The 24,922-nt window shown below is 39.4% G+C and overlaps 2 protein-coding genes across 4 annotated transcripts in view; both read left to right on the top strand.

The window, feature by feature from the left end:
* The window catches only part of ppat (phosphoribosyl pyrophosphate amidotransferase), a 57,189-nt gene extending 51,923 nt beyond the window's left edge, over positions 1 to 5,266 (top strand). For both annotated transcript variants that reach the window (XM_078548201.1, XM_078548209.1), the window contains exon 11: positions 437 to 5,266. In XM_078548201.1, coding sequence (XP_078404327.1) covers positions 437 to 618 — 182 coding nt within the window. In that variant the 3' untranslated portion in view covers positions 619 to 5,266. The remainder of the gene's footprint in view (positions 1 to 436) is intronic.
* Positions 5,267 to 12,427: 7,161 nt separating this feature from the next.
* aasdh (aminoadipate-semialdehyde dehydrogenase) overlaps positions 12,428 to 24,922 on the top strand; it is a 35,668-nt gene continuing 23,173 nt past the window's right edge. For both annotated transcript variants that reach the window (XR_013577500.1, XM_078548186.1), the window contains exons 1-4: positions 12,428 to 12,867; positions 17,554 to 17,674; positions 19,636 to 19,979; positions 23,210 to 23,402. Coding sequence is in view for 1 of the 2 variants with exons in the window: in XM_078548186.1 (XP_078404312.1) it covers positions 12,542 to 12,867; positions 17,554 to 17,674; positions 19,636 to 19,979; positions 23,210 to 23,402 (984 nt within the window). In the remaining variant the exon portion in view is untranslated. The remainder of the gene's footprint in view (positions 12,868 to 17,553; positions 17,675 to 19,635; positions 19,980 to 23,209; positions 23,403 to 24,922) is intronic.

Raw genomic sequence — 24,922 nt, 5'->3', positions numbered from 1 at the left:
ATTTCTCCAGTGTTGCCTCAAAAATGAATCTTTACTGGACCATTTGATACTTTTAATCAAACATTTAATTTTGAGTTAATCTTGAGTGTAGTATTTATTGAACAGGCTAATGCCTGTAATGCATATTCCTATTAGTTGGAATTATGTTTTTTAACTTTTGAGATTTCTCTTTTGCTGAGTATGATAATTTTATGTGACATTAGGTTTGAGAGTGTCATTCTGTTTCTCGATTTAATAATATGTTGAATAAAATGTTTATAGATTCAGCTGAGAGAATGATTAGTTTTCTCTAGCTTTTGCACTGTTATGATTTTTTTTTTCTGAAAAGTGCTGCTGCTTGTATTTAAACACTTCTGATTATACCAAAAGCCGAATGACTCAACTATTTGTTAACCATACTAAACTTCTTAAAACCTTATTTTTCTGTGTTTTGTAGGAGCAAATAGTGTGGTTTATCTCTCCGTTGATGGATTAGTATCTGCTGTGCAAGAGGGGATTAAGAGCCTGCGACCAAATTCCATCCTAAATAATACTGAAAATGACAAAAAATCTCCTAGACAAACGGGTCACTGCACAGCTTGTCTCACAGGAAAATATCCTGTGGAGCTTGAATGGTGAAGTTACTTTGATTTTATAGTTCTGAGTGATTCACCTGAGATTTTTTTTTGCAGATTTGACTATACCCTATAAGGACATAATGGTGCTCTGTTATTTTCTGGTTAGCATCCATAAATAAGCCTTTTCTCATTGGTTTATTGATTGAGTCTGTAGGTGTTTCCATGGATGCCTGTATTTTTTATAAGTTGTGCCACTATTATATACACTATGAATACATAAATCAACATCATCAATTACATTCTGTTTGCATTCCATGGTACATTGCAAGTAAGAATGTGTTCCTCAATTGTAGAGTTTCTTGAGGAACGCCAAATGAATTACTGTTGTTGGAAACCATTCCAACTGCAAAGAGCAAACACGTTTTCAACTGTTGTCAAAAATATTTCCAAATTAATTGAATGAAAGATGATTCACTTTCTCTTGCAATAGTTTAATGTGAAGGAACTCAACTATGCAGGATGTGTTTTATGAGATCCGATTCATAAATTACAAGTGTGTTGTAGCCTTGAACAGACAGTGCTATCTGTGTGTGTGTGTGTTTTTCCACCTTTCTAGGGTTTCACTTGAATTTTGTCTTTAACCCCCCCTTAAACCCGGAGAATTTTGCTGTGTGGATTTTTGACACATGGGTAATAAAGGGCATGATGATGTGTAATGTAGCACTAGAATAAAGGTTATATAATGCAATCAGCTGACAGGAATTTACAGCCAAATTATCATTTTTGTTTGATATGTACATCAATCCATTGAGTGTTTACAGTATATTTAGAGTTTTTGCGTCTAAACCTTGGACTGGTTGTCCTGGCTCAATATCTACTTAAATTGACAAAGGTTTAAAAATGGAAAAGCCATCAATTTTTAAAGATCAGTCCTTCTAACTTTATAGAATATCTGGTAGTATATTAGTTGTGTTTTTTGTATTTTTGTAGTTTAGAATACCAATTAATGGAATTATGCATAGCACATTGAGAATGCAATCCTGTCTCTGTCTAAGCAAAAAAAAACTTTCAGGAGATGTACATAAAGGAGTCATATTGATTCCATTAATTCCTTTCTGGACATAATCAAGTGTAAGAAAAAAACAAAATTAACTTTCCCTCCTTGGTCACTGGGAACTCGTATTAAGATGATTTAATGTAAAAACAATTTGTATTTCTGGAACTTCTACCAGTGCATCATTTGTTTTAATACATTGTAACTTAACTTTTATTTTGGAACACTAACTATATTGTTACAGAAGATGAAACTAGTAAACCTTCAAATAACTTTTAACGAAACCGATTCAATCTTTTTTATCTTCTAGCCATAACTTTGCATGGCAATACTCCCCAAGTTAAGTATTCTGTAGGTGTGACGTATCCATGTTGGAAAATTGAAATTGTTTCTTTGTCCTACATAAATAAATGTATAGCTCCAAATCCATTGCTTTTACAGTGGTGTCAGTTTGATGTTTACGTTCCCTTTGTTTTGAATGAGTTTGTAATTGAATAACTTCTGTTTGTGCACATTTGTGACCTTTGGATTCTGAGTAATAATCTTCTTCAGTTCCACTTGGGAATTTTAAATAAAAAACATTAAGGTTCAGATTTTGTGATAAGTTGGCGAAGAGATTGTACCTGCCACTGACAGCAAATAAAGCTACCTACAAAGAACTACTGATATCTTTGGTGTGGATTTCACCTTCCCTGACATTATTTTGAATCTGGCACCAAATCAAGTGGGATCTCCAGGCAACCAGCAACAGTGCTGTCATGAAGCAGGCTTAGCAGCCAATCATATTGAAGGTTTCTCAGACAGCAAACCAGGAAGTTAAAAAAACTCTGATTATCATGTAGTTTTTTGGAAGTACAGAACTTGAGTATTTACTGAAAAAAGAAGCATGCTGTCAAAGCTTTTTGTTTTGCACTCATTAGGGTCAATTCACAAGGATACCAATTGTAAAGGGAACAACAATTTATTTCCAATATACTTGAATCTGCATCTGCATGTAAGAATTTCCATTTACAGCTTAATGGGCTCCATCCTGCACTCAAATTCACCTTTGAAATGGAGCAGTCAAATGAGCTCCCTTTCCTTAACATGCTAGTTGAAAAATCTGCCAGTGGGTTCTCTACAACTGTCTACCGCAAGCCTACCTTCACTGGTCAATATATGCATTGGGATTCCTACAGTTACATGTGCTATAAGATTGATGTTATTGGCAACCTGGTAAATAGGACCCGAACCACTTGCTCACCTTGCAAACTTGAGGCCGAAATAGGGCCCATCAAAGCCATCCTGCAGGATAATGGCTACCCTGATCAGACCATTGCTTGCTGTTTATCATGCAAATTCATGAAGGAGCCTAAGAATGCCACTTTCGGTCCCAAAAAGTGCCCACTCTATTTTAGATTACCCTGGAAGTGTAAGGTGTCTCAAAAAATTGAGCAACAGGTGATGCTAGCCGTTTCATGCTGCTAGTAGGCAGTAGCAACATGAGTGGTATTCTCCACTAAAAGGATGCTGCTGTCAAGCGAAAAAGACGTTCTGCCTATCACACAAGTGAGTAATGTGGTATATGAATTTCAGTGCCAGCGTGATGCCAGGTATGTAGGCTGTACGTCCCAATGACTGGCAGCGGATCATATTAAACAGCATGTCCCTTTGATTGTTCGCAGCAAACAAAGTACTGACTGTACCCAACCAGCCCATGTTTGTAAAACTTGTGTCTAACATTAGATGTGATTCTGCAATTGGTCAGCACTTGCTAAACAATCCTGACTGAGCTAAAAAGTACACATAACCAATTTAAGATTCAGTCAGGCTCAAAGTGTAGTTCACTTACAGATGTTAGAAGTTACATCTATTCACATTTAGGCCCTGTCCTTGGCAGACAGAAGGAGCATGTCAATGTTTTGCGCTTTTTCAACTGAACAAACCTTGGGGAACAGTCATTCCCTGGTTCATACCCCAGGGCAATGTCTTGACCAATCAGAGTCGACCTGCCTGGTTTGAATTTAAACAAAAGGTTGGCAGTTAACTGTTCCTTGGTGCATTCTCCATGGCAATGCCTCAACCAATCAGAGTCTACTTGCCAACCAATCAATGGATATTTCTCACACAGTCTAAATTGTTGTTCCCTTTACAGTTGGTATTCTTGCGAATTGGCTTGATGTGTGCAAGATGAAGAGCTTCAGCATGTCTCTTTATTTGGCATTATACTGATTATCCATCACTTTTTAATATTTTACAGGAAAACAGATTAGGACATAAACTTTAAATATATCAGTGTTTGTTAAAAATATGGAAACATTTTCTTAGTGAAGTTTGGGAGTCCGGAATAAAATTAGTTTTCCATGGCCAGTGAAGTTGTTCAGAAGTAATTATGAACCTAGCTTTTTAAAAACCCAGTTACACCTCATTCAACAGGCGTAAACTTTTCAAGGGTTTTTACACTAGTAGTATTAAGGTGGAGGAAGTTCTTGACAATTTATTGATTTAGAATTGGACTTCGACAGCACATCCTAAGGGGAAGGGTCGAATCACTGACGGCAACTTCTTATGGATTGCCCCGTTTTAACTGTACACGTGCATACTCTAGAAGTTGCTGTATGTTTCAGAGGCGTAATGATGGCAATGCTAATCATTCTGCAAAATCTCTGCCAAAGTGTTTGAAATACACAGGTCAGCGAAGGAAAAATAATTTGTTTACATTTGCATGTGTAACACTTATGTTTGCATCATTTGTAGTTTTTTATATCTAAATTAGCACTTCAGTTTTGTTCTTCAACCAATAACAAAAAAAGAACTGATAATTTATCTCGCTTTTTATTTGTAGGGCATTGCTGTGGGTAAATTAGCTGCCACATTTGCTTACATGATAAAATTGCTACACTTCAGAGTAACTCTGGCTATGAAATGCTTTGAGATGATCTGAGATTGCAAAAGGTTCTTGTATAAAGGCAAGTTTATTTTTATCTGGAATCTGTTTTGGTCATTGGAGATTTAATTCAGTTTGATGCCAGGTTCTAGGATGGAAGTATTGGAGTTCTAGTTCATGATATTGTTTTTTACATTATATTTCATAAATGAAAACATTTACCATGCAAAATGCATCAGGTTTCAGTATTTTCTCTAGCTGTTTATTTTAAATATGATCTGTGTTAAGATATCTTGTGAAATTTGGTTTAAAGACATGCTAATTAATACAAGTTTGCTTTTTCCATGGGCAAATGTTTCTTAGTGAGAATATAAAATTCCAAAACCATTTAGATTTCCAGGTTCTATTGCAATACAGTAGTATCTAAAATTCAGCTGTCTGTAAACCAGAGTTGTTCCAAAACCGGACATTTTTAGAATGTGCCATGCTTCAATTTTAATTGAGTAAAATAAATAATTTACTTGGACAATTTGGCTAGCATTGGCACTGTGTGGTGCCTGACTGGTTTTCCCCTTTGCTGCTTGTGCACCAGTCTATTCCCGTGCTCTGAGTGACTCTTGACCCCACCTGAACTGCCTGACTCGAAATCCGGCACATCATCGATCTCAAGGTTGCCCATTTTGAGGCACTGTATCTGTATAATATCAAATTGATTTTTCTACAAGAAATGTGTAATTGGGTGTATGTCTTGAAATTTTATATTAAAAAAATCAGCATTTATCATAAAAACATGCTTTGTTTATTAATGTATTGTGTTGAACCTAAAGTTGCAGTTTTGGGACTCCTTGTGCTCTCACATCAGTGGGCAGCTACAAATATTCATAACAATTCTTAGAATGTGACCATCCCTAGTTGCCCTTGAGAAGGTGGTGAGCCACTTTTGTTTTTGAACCTCTGCAGTCCATATTGTGAAAGGTTTCCATGACACTGTTGGGAGATCGGCTACACATTAAAAAAATATTGAAAACAGAAAAAAAAAATTCCCTGACATGTCCCCTCATGTGACAGTTGGGACATGTCCATCACTTTCAGTTTCACTTTTATTAAAAATTTATTAACATACATGAAACTTCATCCCACCCGCGGATGAGGTTTCATGCTTTTTCCAATGCCTGCCAGGGCTCCTGGCCTACCCGCCAACCTTAAAGTTGGATGTGCAGGTCCACTAATTACATTAATTATTTTGTCAATGGCCTGAGGCCATTGACAGGTCAGCGGGCACACAGCTGATTCAGTTGAGCCCCCGCCGACTTGAAAATTGAAATGGGGCGGGGTAACATGGAGTTCTGCCCCACATCATCCTGTCATTTTATGCGTCGGCGGACGGGCTCCGCCCCCTGCTCGCCAACCAGGAAATCCTGGCCTATATGTCCAAGCCAGGATGGTGTGTGACTTGGAGATGGTGTTCCTGTGCATCTTGTTTTTAAGTGGAGGCTGCAGGTTTGGGCATGCTGTCAAAAAGGCATAACAGCTTGCTGCAGGACAGTCTGTAGATATTGTAATATGACAGCAGTCTGCTAGTGGTGAAGGGAGTGATTGGCTCCATCAGTTTAAACGATCATGATAGATTGTTTTGTCCTGGGTGTTATCAAACTTTTAGTGTTGGTTGAACTGTGCCTATCCAAAATAGAAATTGCATTTACATAGCAACTTTTGCAACCACAGGAAATCCAAAACTGCTTTGCAGCCAATGAGGCACTTTTGAATTGTCACTGTTTATACAAAGCAAGATCCCACAAACAACAATATGATAATGACTATATAACTTTGTGATGACCAAGGGACATATATTGGTCAGGATACTAGGCATAACTCCCTTGCTCTTCTAAGAAATAGCGTTCTGGAATCTTTTAGGACCTTGGTTTAATAAGTATTGTGAAAGAAAGCACCTCCAACGTGCAGCGCTCCCTCAATACTTCTTTGGCAGCCTAGATTTTTGGACCTAAATCCTTCTGACTCAGCCGTGAGTGTTACCAACTGAGCCATAGCTAGGAAATAAATAGCATTCCATAATACTCTTGACATGGTGAACATCCATAGACAAGGAGGATAGAAAGAAAAATGTCAAGTTGAGTGGCCTTTGTCTTGGTGTTGCATGATTGAGAAGTAGGCTGATGGGGTGGTAAGAAGCTAGGCTTTTTGTCAGTCTTCAAGTTTGATCCTGACTAGCTTTGTATGGAAATTTAATAAAGTTATGACCTTGATTTTACAGTCAGCGGTGAAGCATCCTTCCTAAAGTCTGGTGCCCAGAACCGGACACAATATTCCAGTTGAGGCTGAACCAGTTTTTTTTAAATACTCTAGTTAAGTCTGAGCCAGTGTTAGGAAACTCTTTCTCCTTTTCTGCCTCTTATACTACTATTATCGCAATCTATATGTGGATGAAGTCTCCTGTTATCGTTACTCTATAGTTTTTAACTCCTTTCTGATGGACACATTTGTTCCTCTACATCTTGTTATGACATGGCACATGATGTGTGCCAGATGGACCAAATCCACAAGGGAAACCTGGCCATGCCATCACAATGGTTTTACAATTTGTATTTAATATGAGAAGATTTGGGCACTGAATTCAGAAGTAATGAGTCCACTAACACCTTTAAATTAGTTTTCAAAATCTCTAAAACAATTAAAATAAAAGATTTCAAGCACATAAAATTAGTTACTTAATATAATAAATCCCAAAATTCCTAATTAAACTGACACTCAACTACACACCCCACTTAAGGCAATAGTCCAAAATAGACTTTAAATTTAAATAGCAAGGCAGCACGTTTACCACAGCACCTACTCAACAGTGGAATTCTAAAGGGTTTTCTCCAACTTTAGTTACTGGACACACTAGACTTTTGCAAACAAGGCTATTTTACATACTCCTTTTAGTTCTTATATGGCCCCTAACATAGCCTTTCATTCCTCTTTATATATGTTTCTCCCTCTTTAATCTGCAAATTCCATTGTTCTATATGTCTTTGGAACTTTACTTTTCCCATAATATAAAAATCTTTCATGTTGCCAATGTGGTCAGTATCTTTTGGGAAAAATAAACATAATAACTTTGCCCTATTTATCTTGTTAGTTGTAAACATCCTACCATCTCTTTGAAACACAAACTCCTTCACATCTAAAAATGCAAATTTCCTTAACACCTTACATGCTAAGACCTCATCCATGTTTACTCATTAGCATTTCAAATGCATCTTATCCCTAACTTATGTTAATTTCAAGCTTGCAGCCTATCTGACTCTAATTTAATTAAATCACACAGAACCATCTACACTCACACCCATAAACCTACTTTACAATAAACCAGAATAATATGAAAATTATAGTTTTGTAACACCTCCATCCTCATGGAAAAATGAACTGTCAATTTTAAAAGACAGCTTCATTTTCTCAACCCATCTTACATTACTCACTATAGATATCTATATAAACAAACTATTACATTACCAGGTACATGCATTACCATAGCAATATATACAAATCCTTTGTATCAACAGAGGTCATTTCAGTCCAGTGCCCAGGTTTTAAATGTCCAGTTTCCTTTGAGCTTTAAATTCTCGACAATGCATCTGCAATTAAATTTTCTTGTCCAGCCACATGTATAACCTAAACAGTTGCAGTAATAAACTCCATCTGAATAGTCTTGCACTTCTGTCTCAAAATTTGTCCAGAAATTTTAATGAATTGTGGTCTGTATAAACAATTGTTTCTGAAGAATTGCTTGCAACATAAACCTCAATGCTGCAATGCTAACACCAGACCCAAGATCTCTTTTTCGATGGTTGAATATCTTCTCTGATGTACATTCAGCTTTTATGAAAAATATCCTATCAGTTTCTCAATTCCAGTTTTACCTTCTTGCAACAGTACAGCACCAATGTCTACATCACTTGTGTCAACTGCCAATTTAAATTGCTTGGCGTAATTAGGTACTAGCAAAACTGGTGTCGTATTCAATACAGTTTTGAACTGTCTAATGCATTCTGATACTCCTGTGTCCATTGAAACTTATTGTTCTTTAATAATTCAGCCAATGGGGCAACCACACTGCTAAAATTTGGTACAAACTTCCTGAAAATCCACTTATGCCTAGAAATCTCAAAACTTCTCATTTTGTTGTAGGTATGGGGAAATTCTCTATGGCTTTTACTTTCACATCTCTGAGTCACCTTACCATGTCCAATGGTATGGCCTAGATATGTAACTTGTGCTTTTGCATACTCACTGTTAGCCAAGTTTGCCATCAAATTAGTTTCTTGCAGTCAATCAAACAGTTATTTCACATGTTGTAAATGCTCCTCCCACATTTGATTGAAAACTGTCAAGTCATCAATATAAACAGCACAATTGCTCAGTCCTGCAATTACTTTGTCAGTCTTTGAAATGTTGCTGGTGCATTCTTCATGACAAATGACATAACTTTAAACTAATATAGTACGTATGGCATTACAAAAGCCAACATTTCCTTTGGTCTCTCCGATAACACCAATATCCTCTCAGCAAGTCAATCTTTGTGATAAACTTTGATTGTCCCACTTTCTTAATGCAATCTTCAAACCGTGGAATAGGATATGAATCTGCTTTCGTCATTGCATTCACTTTTCGATAATCCCCACACATGGTGTTCCATCCGGCTTCGGTACCATCACAAAAGGTGAACTCCAGCTACTGCAACTAGACAATGATATTTTGAAGCATGAATTTGATTTTTTCCTGTACTTATCATTTTGCTGGACTTAATCTATAAGGATGTTGCCTTATTGAAACTACATCACCCATATGTACATCATGTGTAGCTAAATTTGTCCTCCCCAGCTTATTCCCACAAATAGCTTTGTGTGACTGCAATAACTTCTCCAAATCACTGACATTTGGCTGGAAGGTAACTCAATATTACATTAAAATTTTTAAGTACCCCCTCATTATCCAATTTGATTAGAGGAAAATCAATTTCAGAATCTTTAATTTCTACCCCTTTCCTTTTACATGCCACCACCAATACCTCCTTTTGGTCATCTTCCCTGTCAAAGTACTTTTTAAGCATATTTACATGACACACCCTCTGCTTCAATCTGGAGTATTCATTAAATAATTTACTGCATGTAGTTTCTTTTCAATTCTGTAAGGTCCACTAAACCTTGCCTTTAATGGTTCACCCAATACTGTTAATAAAACTAACACTTTATCCCCAGCAACAAAACAAGCTTTTGCCCCCTTATCTGCCTTCGCCTTCATCACCTGCTCTACCTGTACACAAACTACTGGCTTACCTGTACCTGGATCTCAGAATCCACAGTACTCTTATTTCCAGAACTTTCCTGCATTCAAACTACTGCAACAGATTTTCCCTGTAACCTCAAACACATTGACTTCATGTGCCCAGCCTAATTACAATGAAAACACCTCAGTTTTACAGCGTCATTTCTACCCTCAGCACCTTCCTTTTCAATCTAAAGAAAAAATTCCTGAGAATTTCCAGCTGCTACTATTCCTTGACTACCTTCCTTTCATCTTCCCACTTTCTATCCTTCTCTGATTTAATGATGAGAAAAGGTTTTGATCTATGAACTAATTCATAATAATTAGTTATCTCTGCTGCTTGCCTTGCCATTTAACCCTCTGTTCTTCCACATGAGTTCTCACTAACAAAGGAATTGAATCTTAATTCTTCTAAAAGAATGACTTCTCCAAGAGTCGCATATGTTGTCTCTACCTTTAATGCCTGTATCCGCTGGTCAAAATTACTTTGTTTTACTCTCAAACTCAACATAAGTTTGACCAGGCTATTTCCTTTTATTCCTAAATTTCCATCTGTATGCCTCAGGAATTAACTCATATGCACTCAAAATAGCCTTTTTTACTGCACCATAATCCACCAATACTACTTCTGACAGGGAATAATAAACCTCATGAGCTCTACCTACCAACCTAGACTGTAAAAGCAAAATCCAGGTTTCTTGTGGCCATTTCATCTGCTTAGCTATCTTCTCAAATGAAATAAAGAACGCCTCTCCCTCCCTTTCCTCAAACTTCGGAAGAGCTTATACAAATTTAAACATCTCCCCACTGGGCTTTAGATTGGAAGTGATCATTTCCATGTCAGAGCCTCCCTCAGCATCGGAGATCTCTATTTTTTAACTTCCAGCTTTTTAGGCTGATATTCTCTCTCCCTCTCCCTTTTCTCCATTGCTTATTTTTTCAGTGCCAATTCCCTTACCTCTTTTCTCGCTCTCTTCTGCCTTTCTGCTTGCTCCCTTTGAAATGTCCTTTCACTTTCCTTTTCCTTTGCCTCCAGTTCCAGTTTTTTCATTTCCATTGCTTGTTCATATTCAAGCTTCTTCATTTGTAACTGAAGTGTCACTACCTCCAGCTGTGACTCACTAGTGTAAGGTACCCCTTCAAATTTCAAATGCTGTGCTATCACTTCAATTATGTCTGCTTTCTTTGCGCCTACAGTTAACCTCAATTGCAACTTATCTGCCTCTTCTGCTAACTTACCCTTAGATACCTTCTGTAAACCAGTTACGTCACCTACTCCCAGAAAAGTTTTAGCTATGAATAAAGCCATTTTTGCAGTCTCACCACTTTAAAATCCCTCAACACCAACTCCTGAGTTTAATTTTCTTCCTGTACTCATAGCCTTAAGATTCACCAACTCCAAACCAATCAAGGAATTTCAAAGAGACCCCAATTTTGTTATGATATGGCAGGTGATGTGTTCCAGACAGACCAAATCCACAAGGGAAACTTGACCCATGCCATCACAACGATTTTCAAATTTGTATTTATTACGAGAAGACTAACTGAATTCAGAGGTAATGAGTCCACTAACACTTTTAGAGATTTTTAAAACAAAATTAAAACATTTATTAACAAAATAAAAGATTGTAAACAAATACATAAGATTACAGTTACTTATTATAACACATCCCAAAATTCCTAATTAAACTAACACCCATCTACACCCCTCCTTTAAGGCAACAGTCCAAAATAGGTTTTAAATTTAAATTGCAAGGCCAGCACATTTACCACAGCACCCACCCAACAGTGGAATTCCAAAGGCCTTTTCTCCATTTTTAGTTACTGGGCACAGCAGACCTTTACAAACATGGCTGGAGGCTTCCCCCAAGGCTATTTCACACACTCCTTTTAGTTCTTATATGGCCCCAACATAGCCTTTCATTCCTTGTTATATATGTTTATCTCTCTCTTTATTCTGTAAATTCCATTGTTCTGTGTGTCTTTGGAACGTTACTTTTCCCATAATATAAAAATCTTTCATGTTGTCAATATGGTCAGTACCTTTTGGGAAAAATAAACACAATAACCTTGCTCCATTTATCTTGTTAGTTGTAAACATCCTACCATCCCTTTGAAACCCAAACAGCCCTTTCATGTATCTAAAAATGCAAATTTCCTTCACACATTACATGCTAAGATCTCATCCATGTTTACTCAGTAGCATTTAAAATGCCTTTTATCCCTAACTTCTTTTGATAATTTCAAGTTTGTAGCCTGACTCTAATTAAATCACAGACAGAACCATCTACACTCACACCCATAAACCTACTTCACAATAAACCACAGTAATATGAAAATTATTATAGTTTTGTGACAATCTGTTCCACTAATTGAAAGCCTATAGAATACTCCCAATATTGGATGGATTTCACATTTAGCCGAAGATATATGGACGGCAGAAGTTGCTGTCAATTACTGTAATAACGATGAAGGCAGTCAGTTTTGCCTTCACCATACACAGCAATGTATACCTTCCACTCGCGCACACCCACTCCAGCAAACGTGGCGTGGAACTGCCGCACGTGCGCCAGCCACTGCGCATACTCCTGAAGGCGGAAGGAGCTGACATCATGACGCTGTTTCCGTTAATCACCAAACTGAGGAGATGGTGGCCGATGCTACACAGAGTTTGTGTTTGCGGTATTGCATAATGCGTGTTAGTGACAAGCGTGTCCCTGTCACCCTGGCATCCGTTCAATGATGTCTAAAGCAGCGGCAGATATAGCGGAGGAAGAAGCCAGGGCCTGCGGTCGGATGCTACCGAAGGAGAAGGAGGAGCAGGGCGCAGCCGCGGGCCGCTTGCACGAGCTGGTGTTGCGCGCAGCCGCAGTGCATGGCGCGCGGCCGGCGGTGTGCTGGGAGAGCGAGGCGGGAGGAGGCTCATTGTGTTACAGCTACAGCCAGATTACCTCTCTGGGCAATACGCTGCAGCAACTACTCCATTTGTACTGCGGTATTAACCATGGCTATGTGATTGGATTATACTGCCAGCCTACAGTAAACTTGCCCAGCTGGATTTTAGGGTAAATCCTACTTAGTTTTTTGATGCTGCCCCTCTCCTCCCAATCACTTATCCGTCATCAATGTGCGATTTTCATGGGATGCCATCCTGCAAAAATCCTGGAATCCATGTCATCGAAACGAGTAGCCTTGCGTATCACCATCAATATAACGTGCAGAATGCCAGTGCATAGAGTCATAGAAGTCTACAGTTCAGAAAAAGGCCCTCCGGCCCATCGAATCTGCGCCGGCCAAACAAGTACCTAACTATTCTAATCCCATTTTCCAGCACTAGGCCCATAGCCTTGTATGCCATGGCATCGCAAATGCACATCCAAATACTTCTTAAATGTTATGAGGGTTTCTGCCTCTACCACCCTTTCAAGCAGTGAGTTCCAGATTCCCACCACCTTCTGGGTGAAAAAATTCTTCCTCACATCCCCTTTAAACCTCCTGCCCTTTACCTTAAATCTATGCCCTCTGGTTATTGATCCCTCCACCAAAGGGAAATGTTCCTTCCTGCCTACCCTATCTATGCCCTTCATAATTTTATACACCTCAACCATGTCCCCTCTCAATCTCTCTGCTCCAGGGAAAATAACCCCAGTCTATCCAATCTCTCCTCAACTAAAACTCTCCAGCCCAGGCAACATCCTGGTAAATCTCCTCTGCACTCTCTCTAGTGCAATCACATCCTTCCTATAATATGGATTCCAGAACTGCACGCAATATTCTAGCTGTGGCCTAACCAACATTTTATACAGTTCCATCATAACCTCCCTGCTCTTATATTCTATGCCTTGGCTAATAAAGACAAGTATCCTATATGCCTTCTTAACCACCTTATCTACCTGTCCCACTACCTTAAGGGACCGGTGGACATGCACATCAAGGTCCCTCTGATCCTCGGTACTTCACAGGGTCCTACCATTCATCGTGTATTCCTGTGCCTTGTTTGTCCTGCCCAATGCATCACCTCACACTTATCCTGATTAAATTCTATTTGCCATTGATCAGCCCACCTGTCTAGCCCATCTATATCCTCCTGTAATCTAAGGCTATCCTCCTCACTATTTACCACCCCACCAATTTTTGTGTCATCTGCAAACTTACTGATCAACCCTCCTACATTCAAGTCTAAGTCGTTTATATATACCACAAACAACAAGGGGGGGACCCAACACCAATCCCTGTGGAACCCCACAGGCATCCAGTCACAAAAACACCCCTCAACCATCACCCTCTGCTTCCTGCCACTCAGCCAATTCTGGATCCAATTTTCCAAATTGCCTTGGATCCCATGGGTTCTTACCTTCGTTATCAGTCTCCCATGCGGGACCTTATCAAAAGCCTTGCTGCAGTCCGAGTAGACTACGTCAAATGCATTACCCTCATCTACACACCTGGTCACATCTTTGAAAAATTCAATCAAATTGGTCAGACATGACCCCCCCTTAACAAAACCATGCTGACTGCCCTTGATTAATCCCTGCCTTTCCAAGTGTAGATTAATTCTATTCCTCAGAATTGCTCCCAATAGTTTCCCCACCACTGAGGTTAGACTGACTGGCCTGAAGTTCCTTGGTTTATCCCTTCCTCCCTTCTTGAATAACGGTACCACATTGGCTGTCCTCCAGTCCTCTGGCACCTCTCCTGTGGCCAGAGAGGTATTGAAAATTATTGCCAGCGCCCCTGCTATCTCCTCCCTTGCTTCACTCAACAGCCTGGGATACATTTCATCCGGGCCTGGAGATTTATCTACTTTTAAACCTACTTAGAACCTTAGACTTCTTAGAACCTTAGACTACTTAGAACCTCCTCCCTTTCTATGCTAATTTCTTTGATTATATCACAGTCCTTCTGCCTGATTTCCATATCCACGTCGTCCCTCTTACTTGTGAACACCGACACAAAGTATTCATTTAGAACCCTACCTACGTCTTCCGGCTCCACACACAAATTACCACTATGGCCCTAAATGGGCCCTACTCTTTCCCTAGTTATCCTCTTACTCTTAATGTAGTTGTAAAATAACTTTGGATTTTCCTTTATTTTACCTGACAATGCTTTTTCATGCCCCCTTTTTGCTCTCCTAATTTCCTTTTTAAGTTCCTCCCTACACATTATATACTCCTCTAGGGCTTCTGCTGTTTTGAACCCTCAGTATCTGCCATAAACCTCCCTTTTTCTCTTTATCTAATCCTGTACATCCCTTGACATCCAGGGTCCCCTGGATTTGTTGGTCCCACCCTTTGTCTTTACTGGAATATATTGGCCCTGTACTCTCCTTATTTGAGTCCCACTGCTCTGATACAGATTTATCTAAAAGTAGCTGTTCCCAGTCCACTCTGGCCAAATCATATCTGATCTTATTAAAATTGACCTTCCCCCAATTTAGAACTCTGAATTCTGGCCCATCCTTGTCCTTTTCCATAACAACCTTGAATCTAACGGAGTTATGATTACTATCTGCAACATGCTCACCCACTGATACCTCTACCACTTGCCCGGCTTCATTCCCTAAAATTAAGTCCAGGACCGTACCCTCTCTTGTAGCACCTTCTATGTACTGGTTTAAAAAGCTCTCTTAGATGCATTTTAAGAATTCTGCTCCCTCTAAACCTTTGTACTGATTTTAACATTTCCCCAGCAGGAATGTGAAGCCATTCTGTGAACAGGATGTCCATTGGTTGTAGTCATATGGTTAAAAAAGGCAGAATCTCCACTCCTTACAAGACCCCAGAGAAATTCTGATACTAGGCTCACCCTTCAGCATATCCAATCTCTTGTCTTAATTTCTGGCTTTTCTGATACACGTCTGCCAAATTTATGGTGGGATTTTGTCAAATGGGATGCATATTTAAATATATAAAGCAAGGTAAATAGTAAAAACTTTCAGCTCTGTTCAACAAGAAAGGATTGAACTTATAAGTAGAGACTGGAATTGGAGGAGAAAATAAATTGAGTGTCCAGGTATGCAAATCCCTAAAAACTGCTGACTGATACAAAAAGTAATAAAAGCTTAAGGATCGTAATGCAAAGGGGACAAAGTAATGCTTTAGTTTCATTGAGCCTTGGCCAGGAGACAGCTGGTCTTCAAGATTGTACAGTGTAGATTTATCAAAATGAAACTGATGCTTTAAAGTGTTAAATTATGAGGACAGGTTCTAGGTTTTTTATTTGTTCATGGATGGGGGTATCGCTGGCTAGGCCAGCATTTATTGCCTATCTCTAAACCTGATCTGCGGAGCCCATTTCCATATAGCACACAACTGCCTCAAGGAAGTGTGAAGCCCATCAAAGTTAAATAACATAAAAAAGACCATTGCTACATGTAAATGCAGCTTATGCAGAGTTAATCGTAAGAAATTTATTCCTAGAAGTGGCACGGAAACAGGCAGATGGTGTATGTGCATGGTGATGTCATTGACGCATATGCAGAGGGTACTGGCAGGTGTGTGATGCCTGATGTTTGTGCACGTGTGGAGCAGTGCGCATGTGTAGATGGGTTCAGGTGACCATCTTGTGTTGACAGGAGGCACAGTGTTTAATTAACATGTTTAAAACATTTGATAGAGTAGACACAAAAGCTTTTTCCTAGGGTGAGGGAGTGTCTAGTCAGAAGTCCCTCATCCCTGGTACTTGGCTGGTAAATCTATGAGCTCTGTCCAAGCCCTGGATATCTTTCCTGAAGTGTGGAGCACAGAATTGGACATGCTAGTTGACACATAACCAATGATGTCTTGAGATTTAACTATACCACATCCACTACCATCTAGAAGGACAAGGGCAGCAGACAGATGGGAACACCACCACCTGGAAATTCCCCTCCAAGTCACTCACCATCCTGACTTGGAAATATATCGCTGTTCCTTCATTATCACTGGGTCAAAATCCCGGAACTCCCTTCCTAACAGCACTGTGAGTGTACGTACACCACATGGACTACAGCGGTTTAAGAAGACAGCTCACCACCACCTTCTCAAGGGCAACTAGGGATGGGCAATAAATGTTGGCCCAACATCCCATGAATGAATAAAAAAAACACCCTTGCTTTTGTACACTGTCTCTATTGAAAAGCCAAGGATTCCGTATATTTTTTCAGTGGCCTCATCAACTTGTGCTGCCAACTCCCAAGATATGTGAACCCCAAGATCTATCTTTTTCTGTGCACCCTTTAGAATTGCACCATTTTATTTTTATTCCCTCTCTTTCATTTTTCCTTCCAAAATGCATCACCACAGTTTTCTACACTATAGTTGATCTGCCACGTGTCGGCTTATTTCAGCAGTCTGGTTATGCTGTCCTGAAGTATACTACTATATACCTCACTGCAGAATACATTTCCAAGCTTTGTGTCATCTACCAACCTTGAAATTATGCCATTTAAAGCCAAGTCCAGATTGGCCTCAATACCAGCTCCTGGGGGCCATCAGTGTATACTCCCCTTCAATCAGATAAGCAACCATTCACTAATCTTTGTTCTCTATCCCTTATCCAATTTTGTTTCCATGCTGCCACTATGCTTTCAATCCCATGGGTTTCAATATCTTAAGTATGTGGAGGAAAAGCCACATTTAAACAATGGGTAAGGATCACAGGAAGAGTAGGTGATTTCTAGTTTCTGCCTTCTGTTTATTATATTGAAATGTAAATGATGACTTATTTTGGAAATAATATTTAGTATTACTGTTTCTGCACACTTTCAGAATTCTTCAAATTGGGGCAGCTTTTTGCCCAATTGATCCAGAAAGTTCACCTCGCTTATCAGCATATTTTATTCAAAGGTGTAAATTGAAGTATATCCTTATTCAGGAAGATATGATACAGGTGAGTTACTGAGCTCTTAAAAGATACCAACGAATAACGTTCATTAAAAAGTGCAAGCTTGACATTTTTACGTATGTCTATATTTTTAAATTAATAGATGATATTGCACTAAAATTCATTTTTTCAGTTTTAAAATATATCGATTAAAATATTTATTTAAATGCAGTAATGTTTGGGTAATAAAATAAATTCATGACGGTTTGATTTTTACTTACAACCTATCAAACCTGCTCCGTTAAGAGTCCATGAATAATTATTTTATCATGACTTCCCCTTCCTTTCCACCTGTTGATTCCTATCCCCATGAAAGATCAAACCATGCTAATATTACTAAGTAACCACTCCCCACACTGACAGATATTAATGCAGCTTCCTTTTAAAAATGTCAGTTGACCCCAAACTTCTGTAAGAGAAGCTAAAGATGAGATTTAGTTCAAGTTTTTTCAAAAAAGCTGTGAGGGATTTTGATAAGGAGAAACCGTTTCCTCTAGTTCTGAAGAAGAGTTATATTCGACTTGAAATGTTAACTTTGTTTCTTTCTGTTATAATTGCACCCTTTATTTTATATTGCATTTCCTCGTTCTTCCTACCAAAATGTACCATTTCACAAGTCTGTGCATTAAATTTCATCTGCCACAATTCTGATAATTCCACCAGCCTGTCTGCGTCCTCTTGAAGTCTATCACTATCCTTCTCACAGTTCCCAATACTTTCAAATTTTGTGTCATCTGCAGATTTTGCAATTGTGCTCTGCACATACAAACCCATGTTATTAATATAAATTAAGAAAATATCAACCCACCATATATCTTCCTCCAGTCCGAAAAACAATCATTTACCACTACTCTCTGTTGCCTACAACTTGGTATCCAAGCTGCCATTGAGCCTTTAATTCCATGGGCTTCAACATTACAGAGAAACCTATTATCTGACACTTTGTCAAATGATTACTTGGTTGTAAAACATTTTGGAATGTTGTAAGGTTGAGAAAGGCGCTACACAAATGCAAATCTTTTTTCTTTATAGAGTGGAAAACCTTCAGTGAATGTTAAATTTCTATTCTAAATGAAAGTGGCAAATCCTAATGTGAATATCCTGAAATGGCTTAGGACTGTTCTGCATTAAAGGCACTATATAAATTCGAGTTGTTGTATCCATTGATCAATCAACTGAAAGATCAAAAACCTGATATACCTGATAAGAGAATAGTTATTGATATTGGCTGGTCAGAGTAGATAGGGAGAAACTGTCCTTATTGTTGGAAGGATCGAGACCCAGAGGACACAGTTTAAGGAGATTGGTAAAAGAAGTGTCGGTGACATGAGGAAGAACTTCTTTGCACAGTAAATGTTTAGCATCTGGCACTGCCTGAGAATGTGGTGGAGGCAGATCGATTGAGGCCTTCAAAAGAGAATTGGATCATTATCTGAAACCAAAAAAATTTCAGGGCTACAGGAAAAGGAGGAGTGGGTCTTCATGAATTGCTCGTGCAGAGAGCTGTCATGGACACAAGTCAAATGGCCTCCTGTGTTGTAATCATTCTATGATTCTATTCTATATGCTTGCAGAGCAAGTTAAACATTTTTAAACCAACATCAGAATTCTTATATGGCTAGGCAGAATTTTTCTTTTAACCCAGCTCCCACCCCACAAGTCCCAGTTAGATCAGTTCAAGTTGTTTCTAATAGAAACATAGTTTTAATTTCACTTGAGGCAAAGGGAAAGTTTCCATCAACAACTTTGACAAAAAATCAAGTTCTAAGTATCAGTCCAGCTGGAGAGGATCTTGGTAGCCATTCTTACTTTCACATCAGGTGTATTTATTCATTAATATTTTCCAGTCATTGTTTCTCTGCAACCGTATATGCTCTGCACTGGTGTAATAATTATGGACTTTTAACTTTTGAAGGAAACTAGTTTTTACAAGTTAATAAATGGTGTGCTATGATTTTATATTTCAGAAATTCAGGGACTCTCTATCAACCTGGTTGTACATTGAAGTTGACTATGATATACCTATGCTAAATGTAGTACTTGTGAAGATTCAGTGGCAGGTGCCTAATGTGGATTCCCTAGCTTCAGAGCCCAGAAATGAAGAAAATGTAATTTACTGTAAAATAGGAGGTTTAAGAGAAGGCCTTTTGGAAGCTGCTGAAAAGGATAACAAAAAGCATGCATCTAAATATGCAGACTGCCTGAGGCATGGGTTTGTGGCATATATTTTACAAACATCGGGTACTACAGGAACTCCAAAAATTGTTCAAGTACCACATCAGTGTATTGTTCCTAATGTACAGCATCTCAAGTAAGTTTAATTTCGAGTAATTATTGTCAGACTTTGTGAATTACATATTTATTAATGTCAATATATCATAGTTGTTAATTCTTGTTAGTTATAAAAAAAACACATTAAATTGTGTTATAAAAAATGATGTACTGAAAGAAAGAGAGCTGTCAGACAGTTACCACGTGACATACATTACATCTGATGCATACTGTGAATCATGATTATGACAGAATGCTGATGGAATTCGTTGCCTTTAGAGAATACATTGGATTAGTTTCTTCAAGTTGTTGTGAATTTGTCAAATCTATTTAAAGATAAGACTGAGTTTGTATTTCACAGAATCTTAATGGCACAGAAGGAGGCCATTTGGCCCATTGTGTCTGCACCGGCTCTCCAATGAGCATTATAACCTAGTGCCATTGCCCTGCCTTTTCGTACCCCTGCGCCTTGTTTCTATTCCCCTTTAGAAATCCATGCTGGCTCTTCCTTATCAACCCATATTTTTCCATGTGACTACTAATTCTATCCCGAATAATTATTTCTAGAATCTTGCTCACCACTGAAGTTATTTGAGCTGAGTTTACTTGCATAGTGAAAACGAAAATAAGAAACATTGTTTAGGATAGAAAGAAAAACAGAAAATGCTGGAAATATACTTTTATAAGTTTGTAGGGACTGCAGTTTCATTTTCAAAAGAAGATTTCTGAATGGATATTTTTCTCTCAGCAGTTCCACATTTGCCATTGTTCTCATATGGCTCATTGGTAATGTACAAAGTACATACTGAGTGAATGGGCATGGAAGTGGCTTGAGTTGACAAGGAGAGTATAAGGGGCCATGGGAGTGGATGGGGTCATGAATAAGCATGGAGTTGGAATGGAGGGGGCATGGGGGATATAGGTCAGACTGTTTGAACTTTCAAAAAATTCCCTCATCCAGACTGCGGTTCATGCCTCCTCTTGGAATCATGAACCATGGGTCATGGAGTTGCTGGCCTGATGCCACCAAAATTGCCAGGAGGGTGGGGAGGTGTGGTTTGCTAGGAGATGCTTACCCCCGCAATGGAGCCTGCCAGGTGGGGAGTTCAAGGTGTGAGCTCGCTACCCACACTTTTATCTCGCGCCAGTGAAAATTGGGGGCACTAGGAATAGGCGTGGGAATCCCAGAATCGTGTCCCGCCCACCACTTTTAAATGGCTCCAGAGTTGGCTTGAGCTCCCCTCAAATCCAGGCCTAAAGTCAATGTGGAGGAGAGAGGGGTGTTCTTTTCCCCACAAGCATTCATTGTTAGAGGGAAGTTCCTAGAGGAACAACTTAGTATGGTAGGGCTCATCCATCTCCAGATCCAAGGATACCTTACAATCGATGGTAAAACTTAATAGGACAGAGAAAATAACCCCAAACAAAAGTTTCAGTTCTGCAAAGAGAGTTGGACTAGAGAGCACTTGAACATATTGTTCGTTCATTCTCATGTCATGAAGCACTTTGAAGCTCTCACAGTATCCTGGTAGATAGTCAGCATAGTTTCCGATTGAAAAGATCCACCAGTACACAAGTTTTATGGATTGTAGATGACCTAGCTTCAAGTTTCAAGAGATGAAACTACTCATGGCGACACTAGATTTCTGAAAAGCCTTTGACAGAGTTTCTGTGATGCACCCAAAGGCAAAAGAGGAAAAGCTCAAACTTGCCTTTCAAAAACAGAGATCGGGCCTTTTGCGCATGTGCCGGCCAGACAATGGCCGCACATGCACAGTTGGTACATTTTCTCAGCTGCAGCCCAGTAAACAGCCCTGCACACATGCGCAGTTTGTTTCTTTTAGGGAAAACCAAGGAAGAAAGTGAAACAGCGGGAAAAGAAGGTCAGGTGACTTAGAAGAGTATGCCATTCCACAGAAAATACCAGAAGAGGCGGGATGGGAGCTGTAGGGAGCAGGTCCCAAAGAAAAGAAGAAAGTCCCAAAAACCAGGGAGTGGGGCAGAAAGAGGCCCCAAGAAGACAGTCAAGTTAAGGGACAAGGGCCGGAATGTGAAACCGATCCTGTTAAGTGGAATTGAAAGTAAGGAGTGGAAGAAAAGCCTCCGAGTTAAAGTGACAGAGCTGCAATGAAGTGAGCTTGAGAGAAGCCAGAAGATCTGAGGAGGAAGCCGAAGGTTGGTGATTCCTTGCTACGTGTGTTTGGAGAACTGGTGTTCTGCTTGGCACAGCCGAATATCTGAGAATGTGCATGGAGATGCATCTTGAATGCATGTAGAGATCCAGGGAAAGGGAACCTTGGGAAGAGAGCCTGGAGGTGAATCCTTGTTGAAGACGTCCAAGAGAAAGCATAGTTTGGGAGAGAATTCCAAAGCGACTTCTTTGAGCATGGAGATTGGAAATCCTTGTGAGAAAGAGTTTCAGTGAGACCGGTTTGCTCAGGGTATGAAAAGCATTTGTGGCGTTTGATGAGAAATCCATAGAAATTTGGTTTTGGAGTGTGGTGTCTGACCGCAGTTCACCTCTTAGTTTACATCAATTCTACACTTACTATGAGCATGAGAGTATAAGATAGATCTTATAACTTGTCTATCTTTATGACGAATTTGTATACATCCCACAATGAAACAAGCTGCCAAAGGAAATAGCTACAGCCCGATTACTTGAAATGTTCAAGACCCATCTTTAGATTATTTCTATTTATAAGTTTTCATTATCAGGACTACCATCTCAGCAGATCATGCCTGATTTGGCTAGAGCTACCCATATAAATGTTGGCAGAATATAGATATTAATCTGTGATGCTGACACAACTGAAACAGAAGGTCGGTTGTGTAATCTGGAAGGATGAGCACTCATGGGTTGAAGACGCTTTTTCATCTGCCCTATTTTGTGATCTTGTAATTATATCATTAATTAGGCTGCTAACTTTAAATGGTCTCATGCCTTGGCTAGACCTTTATTTTAGCTGCAGCCATGATTTAATAGTTTGATGGATCAGTGGGCACACTTGAGATTAGATTGGAAGAAGAGTTTGACATATTCACAGTGTTTCATTATTAATGTATTCTGCATGTATCTGATCCTTTTTCTGCCAATTTACAAAGTAAAGTCACTGCTCTGATCATATTCCTCACTGGCAACATTCATTGTGATCTTATTGATGACACTACATTGTAAAATACCTTCAGAATTACAAATTTAAAAATACCTCATTATTGCTATTTCACTGCCTGTTTTTATTCCAGTTAAAGCTTCTTTTTGTTTTGCAGGTCTATCTTTAAGGTTTCATCAGATGATGTAATTTTTATGGCTTCTCCTCTGACTTTTGACCCTTCAGTTGTTGAAATGTTTGTTGCACTGTGCAGTGGAGCTACACTGCTCATTGTTCCCCCAGTCATTAAAATGATGCCAAAGAGACTAGCCAAGGTGCTTTTTGAACATCACAAAGTTTCTGTTATGCAGGTATGATGGTACAGGTCAACTTAGAAATTTGCACATTGTATATTTCATGGAATATAAGTTAACAATTTATTTGTTTACAGAAATTATATTGTTTTTCCAACTACAGGGCTGAACATCTATAGCTGGCTTTAGCTAGAAGTTTAGCTTTATAAATTGTTAACAGTTGATAAATGCACATACCCAGTATGGAACTGTGCCTTAGGGCTGGATTTTCAGAGTCGAGGAGACACCAGGGACCTTTAAAAGTGGCGATCAGGACCTGGATTCGGAAGTCTTGCCCCCATTTCCAGTTGAACCCATTTTCGCTGGTAGAGGAAAGGGGCTGGGGGCGTGATTCGCGCATATACAGATCACAAATCTGCCAGGATCTTTATAAGTTGTGCAGAGTTTAAATAATTAATTTTTGTTGCTGCTAATGACTGAACTCTCAGTGTGTGAGTCATAACTTTATGGACAAGTTGTAAAAGCTTCTGAAGATCTAAAAGGAGTTTTCCTTGTGCAGAGCTCAGCAAAGTTAAATTTTGACGACAGAAGTTTAACTTCACAGTTAGAGGTAGGTGGGGTGGGTTTGTGGAATTGGAAGGGTTTATCTGTGTGGCCCTTTGGGATTATTCCATTATTCCTTGCCTCAGGTAGCCAAGTGGAGACAGGACAGACTGTCAGGCCCGCTGGATGAAGAATGTGCAGCAAAGGAAGGAAGTGGAAAAGAATGAGCATGGCACCATCCCACATGCAGGTGATAGAGGAAAGGCAGCAAAAGAGGGAATGTTTGTTGATGGTGGCACAATATTCAGCACCATTTGCGACTCTTCAGATTCTGAAGCAGTTCATATCCATATTCAGCAAGACCTGGACAACATTCAGGCTTGGGTTAATAAGTGGCAAGTAACATTTGCACCACACAAGTGCCAGGCAATGACCATCTCCAGCAAGAGAGAATTTAATCATCGCCCCTTGACATTCAATGGCATTACCATTGCTGAATTCCCCGCTATCAACATCCAGCCACATAAATACTGTGGCTACAGGAGCAGGTCAGAGACTAGGAATTCTGTGGTGAGTAATTCACCACCTGACTCCCCAAAACCTGCCCACAATTTACAAGGCACGAGTGGAGTGTGATGGAATACTCTTCACTTGCCAGAATGAGTGCACCTCCAACAACACTCAAAAAGCTCAAAACCATCCAGGACAAAGCAGCCTGCTTGATTGGCAGCATGTCTGCCACCTTAAACATTCACTCCCTCCACCACCAATGCACAGTGGCAGCAGTGTGTACCATCTACAAGATGCACTGCAGCAACTTGCCAAGGCTTCTCCAGCAGCACCTTCTAAACCTGCAATCTTTACCACCTAGAAGGACAAGGGCAGCAGTTGCACAGGAGCACCACCACCTGCAAGCTCCCCATCAAGCTACACGTCATCCTGACTTGGAACTATATTGCCTTTCCTTTACTGTCGCTGGATCAAAATCCTAGAACTCACTTCCTAACAGCACTGTGGGTGTACCTACACCACAT

Source organism: Cetorhinus maximus, chromosome 1 (assembly GCF_964194155.1).
Source record: "Cetorhinus maximus chromosome 1, sCetMax3.hap1.1, whole genome shotgun sequence".
In the NCBI taxonomy this organism is placed as follows: domain Eukaryota; kingdom Metazoa; phylum Chordata; class Chondrichthyes; order Lamniformes; family Cetorhinidae; genus Cetorhinus; species Cetorhinus maximus.
Note: the sequence above shows the minus strand (reverse complement) of the source record. Positions and strands in the feature narration are given on the sequence as shown.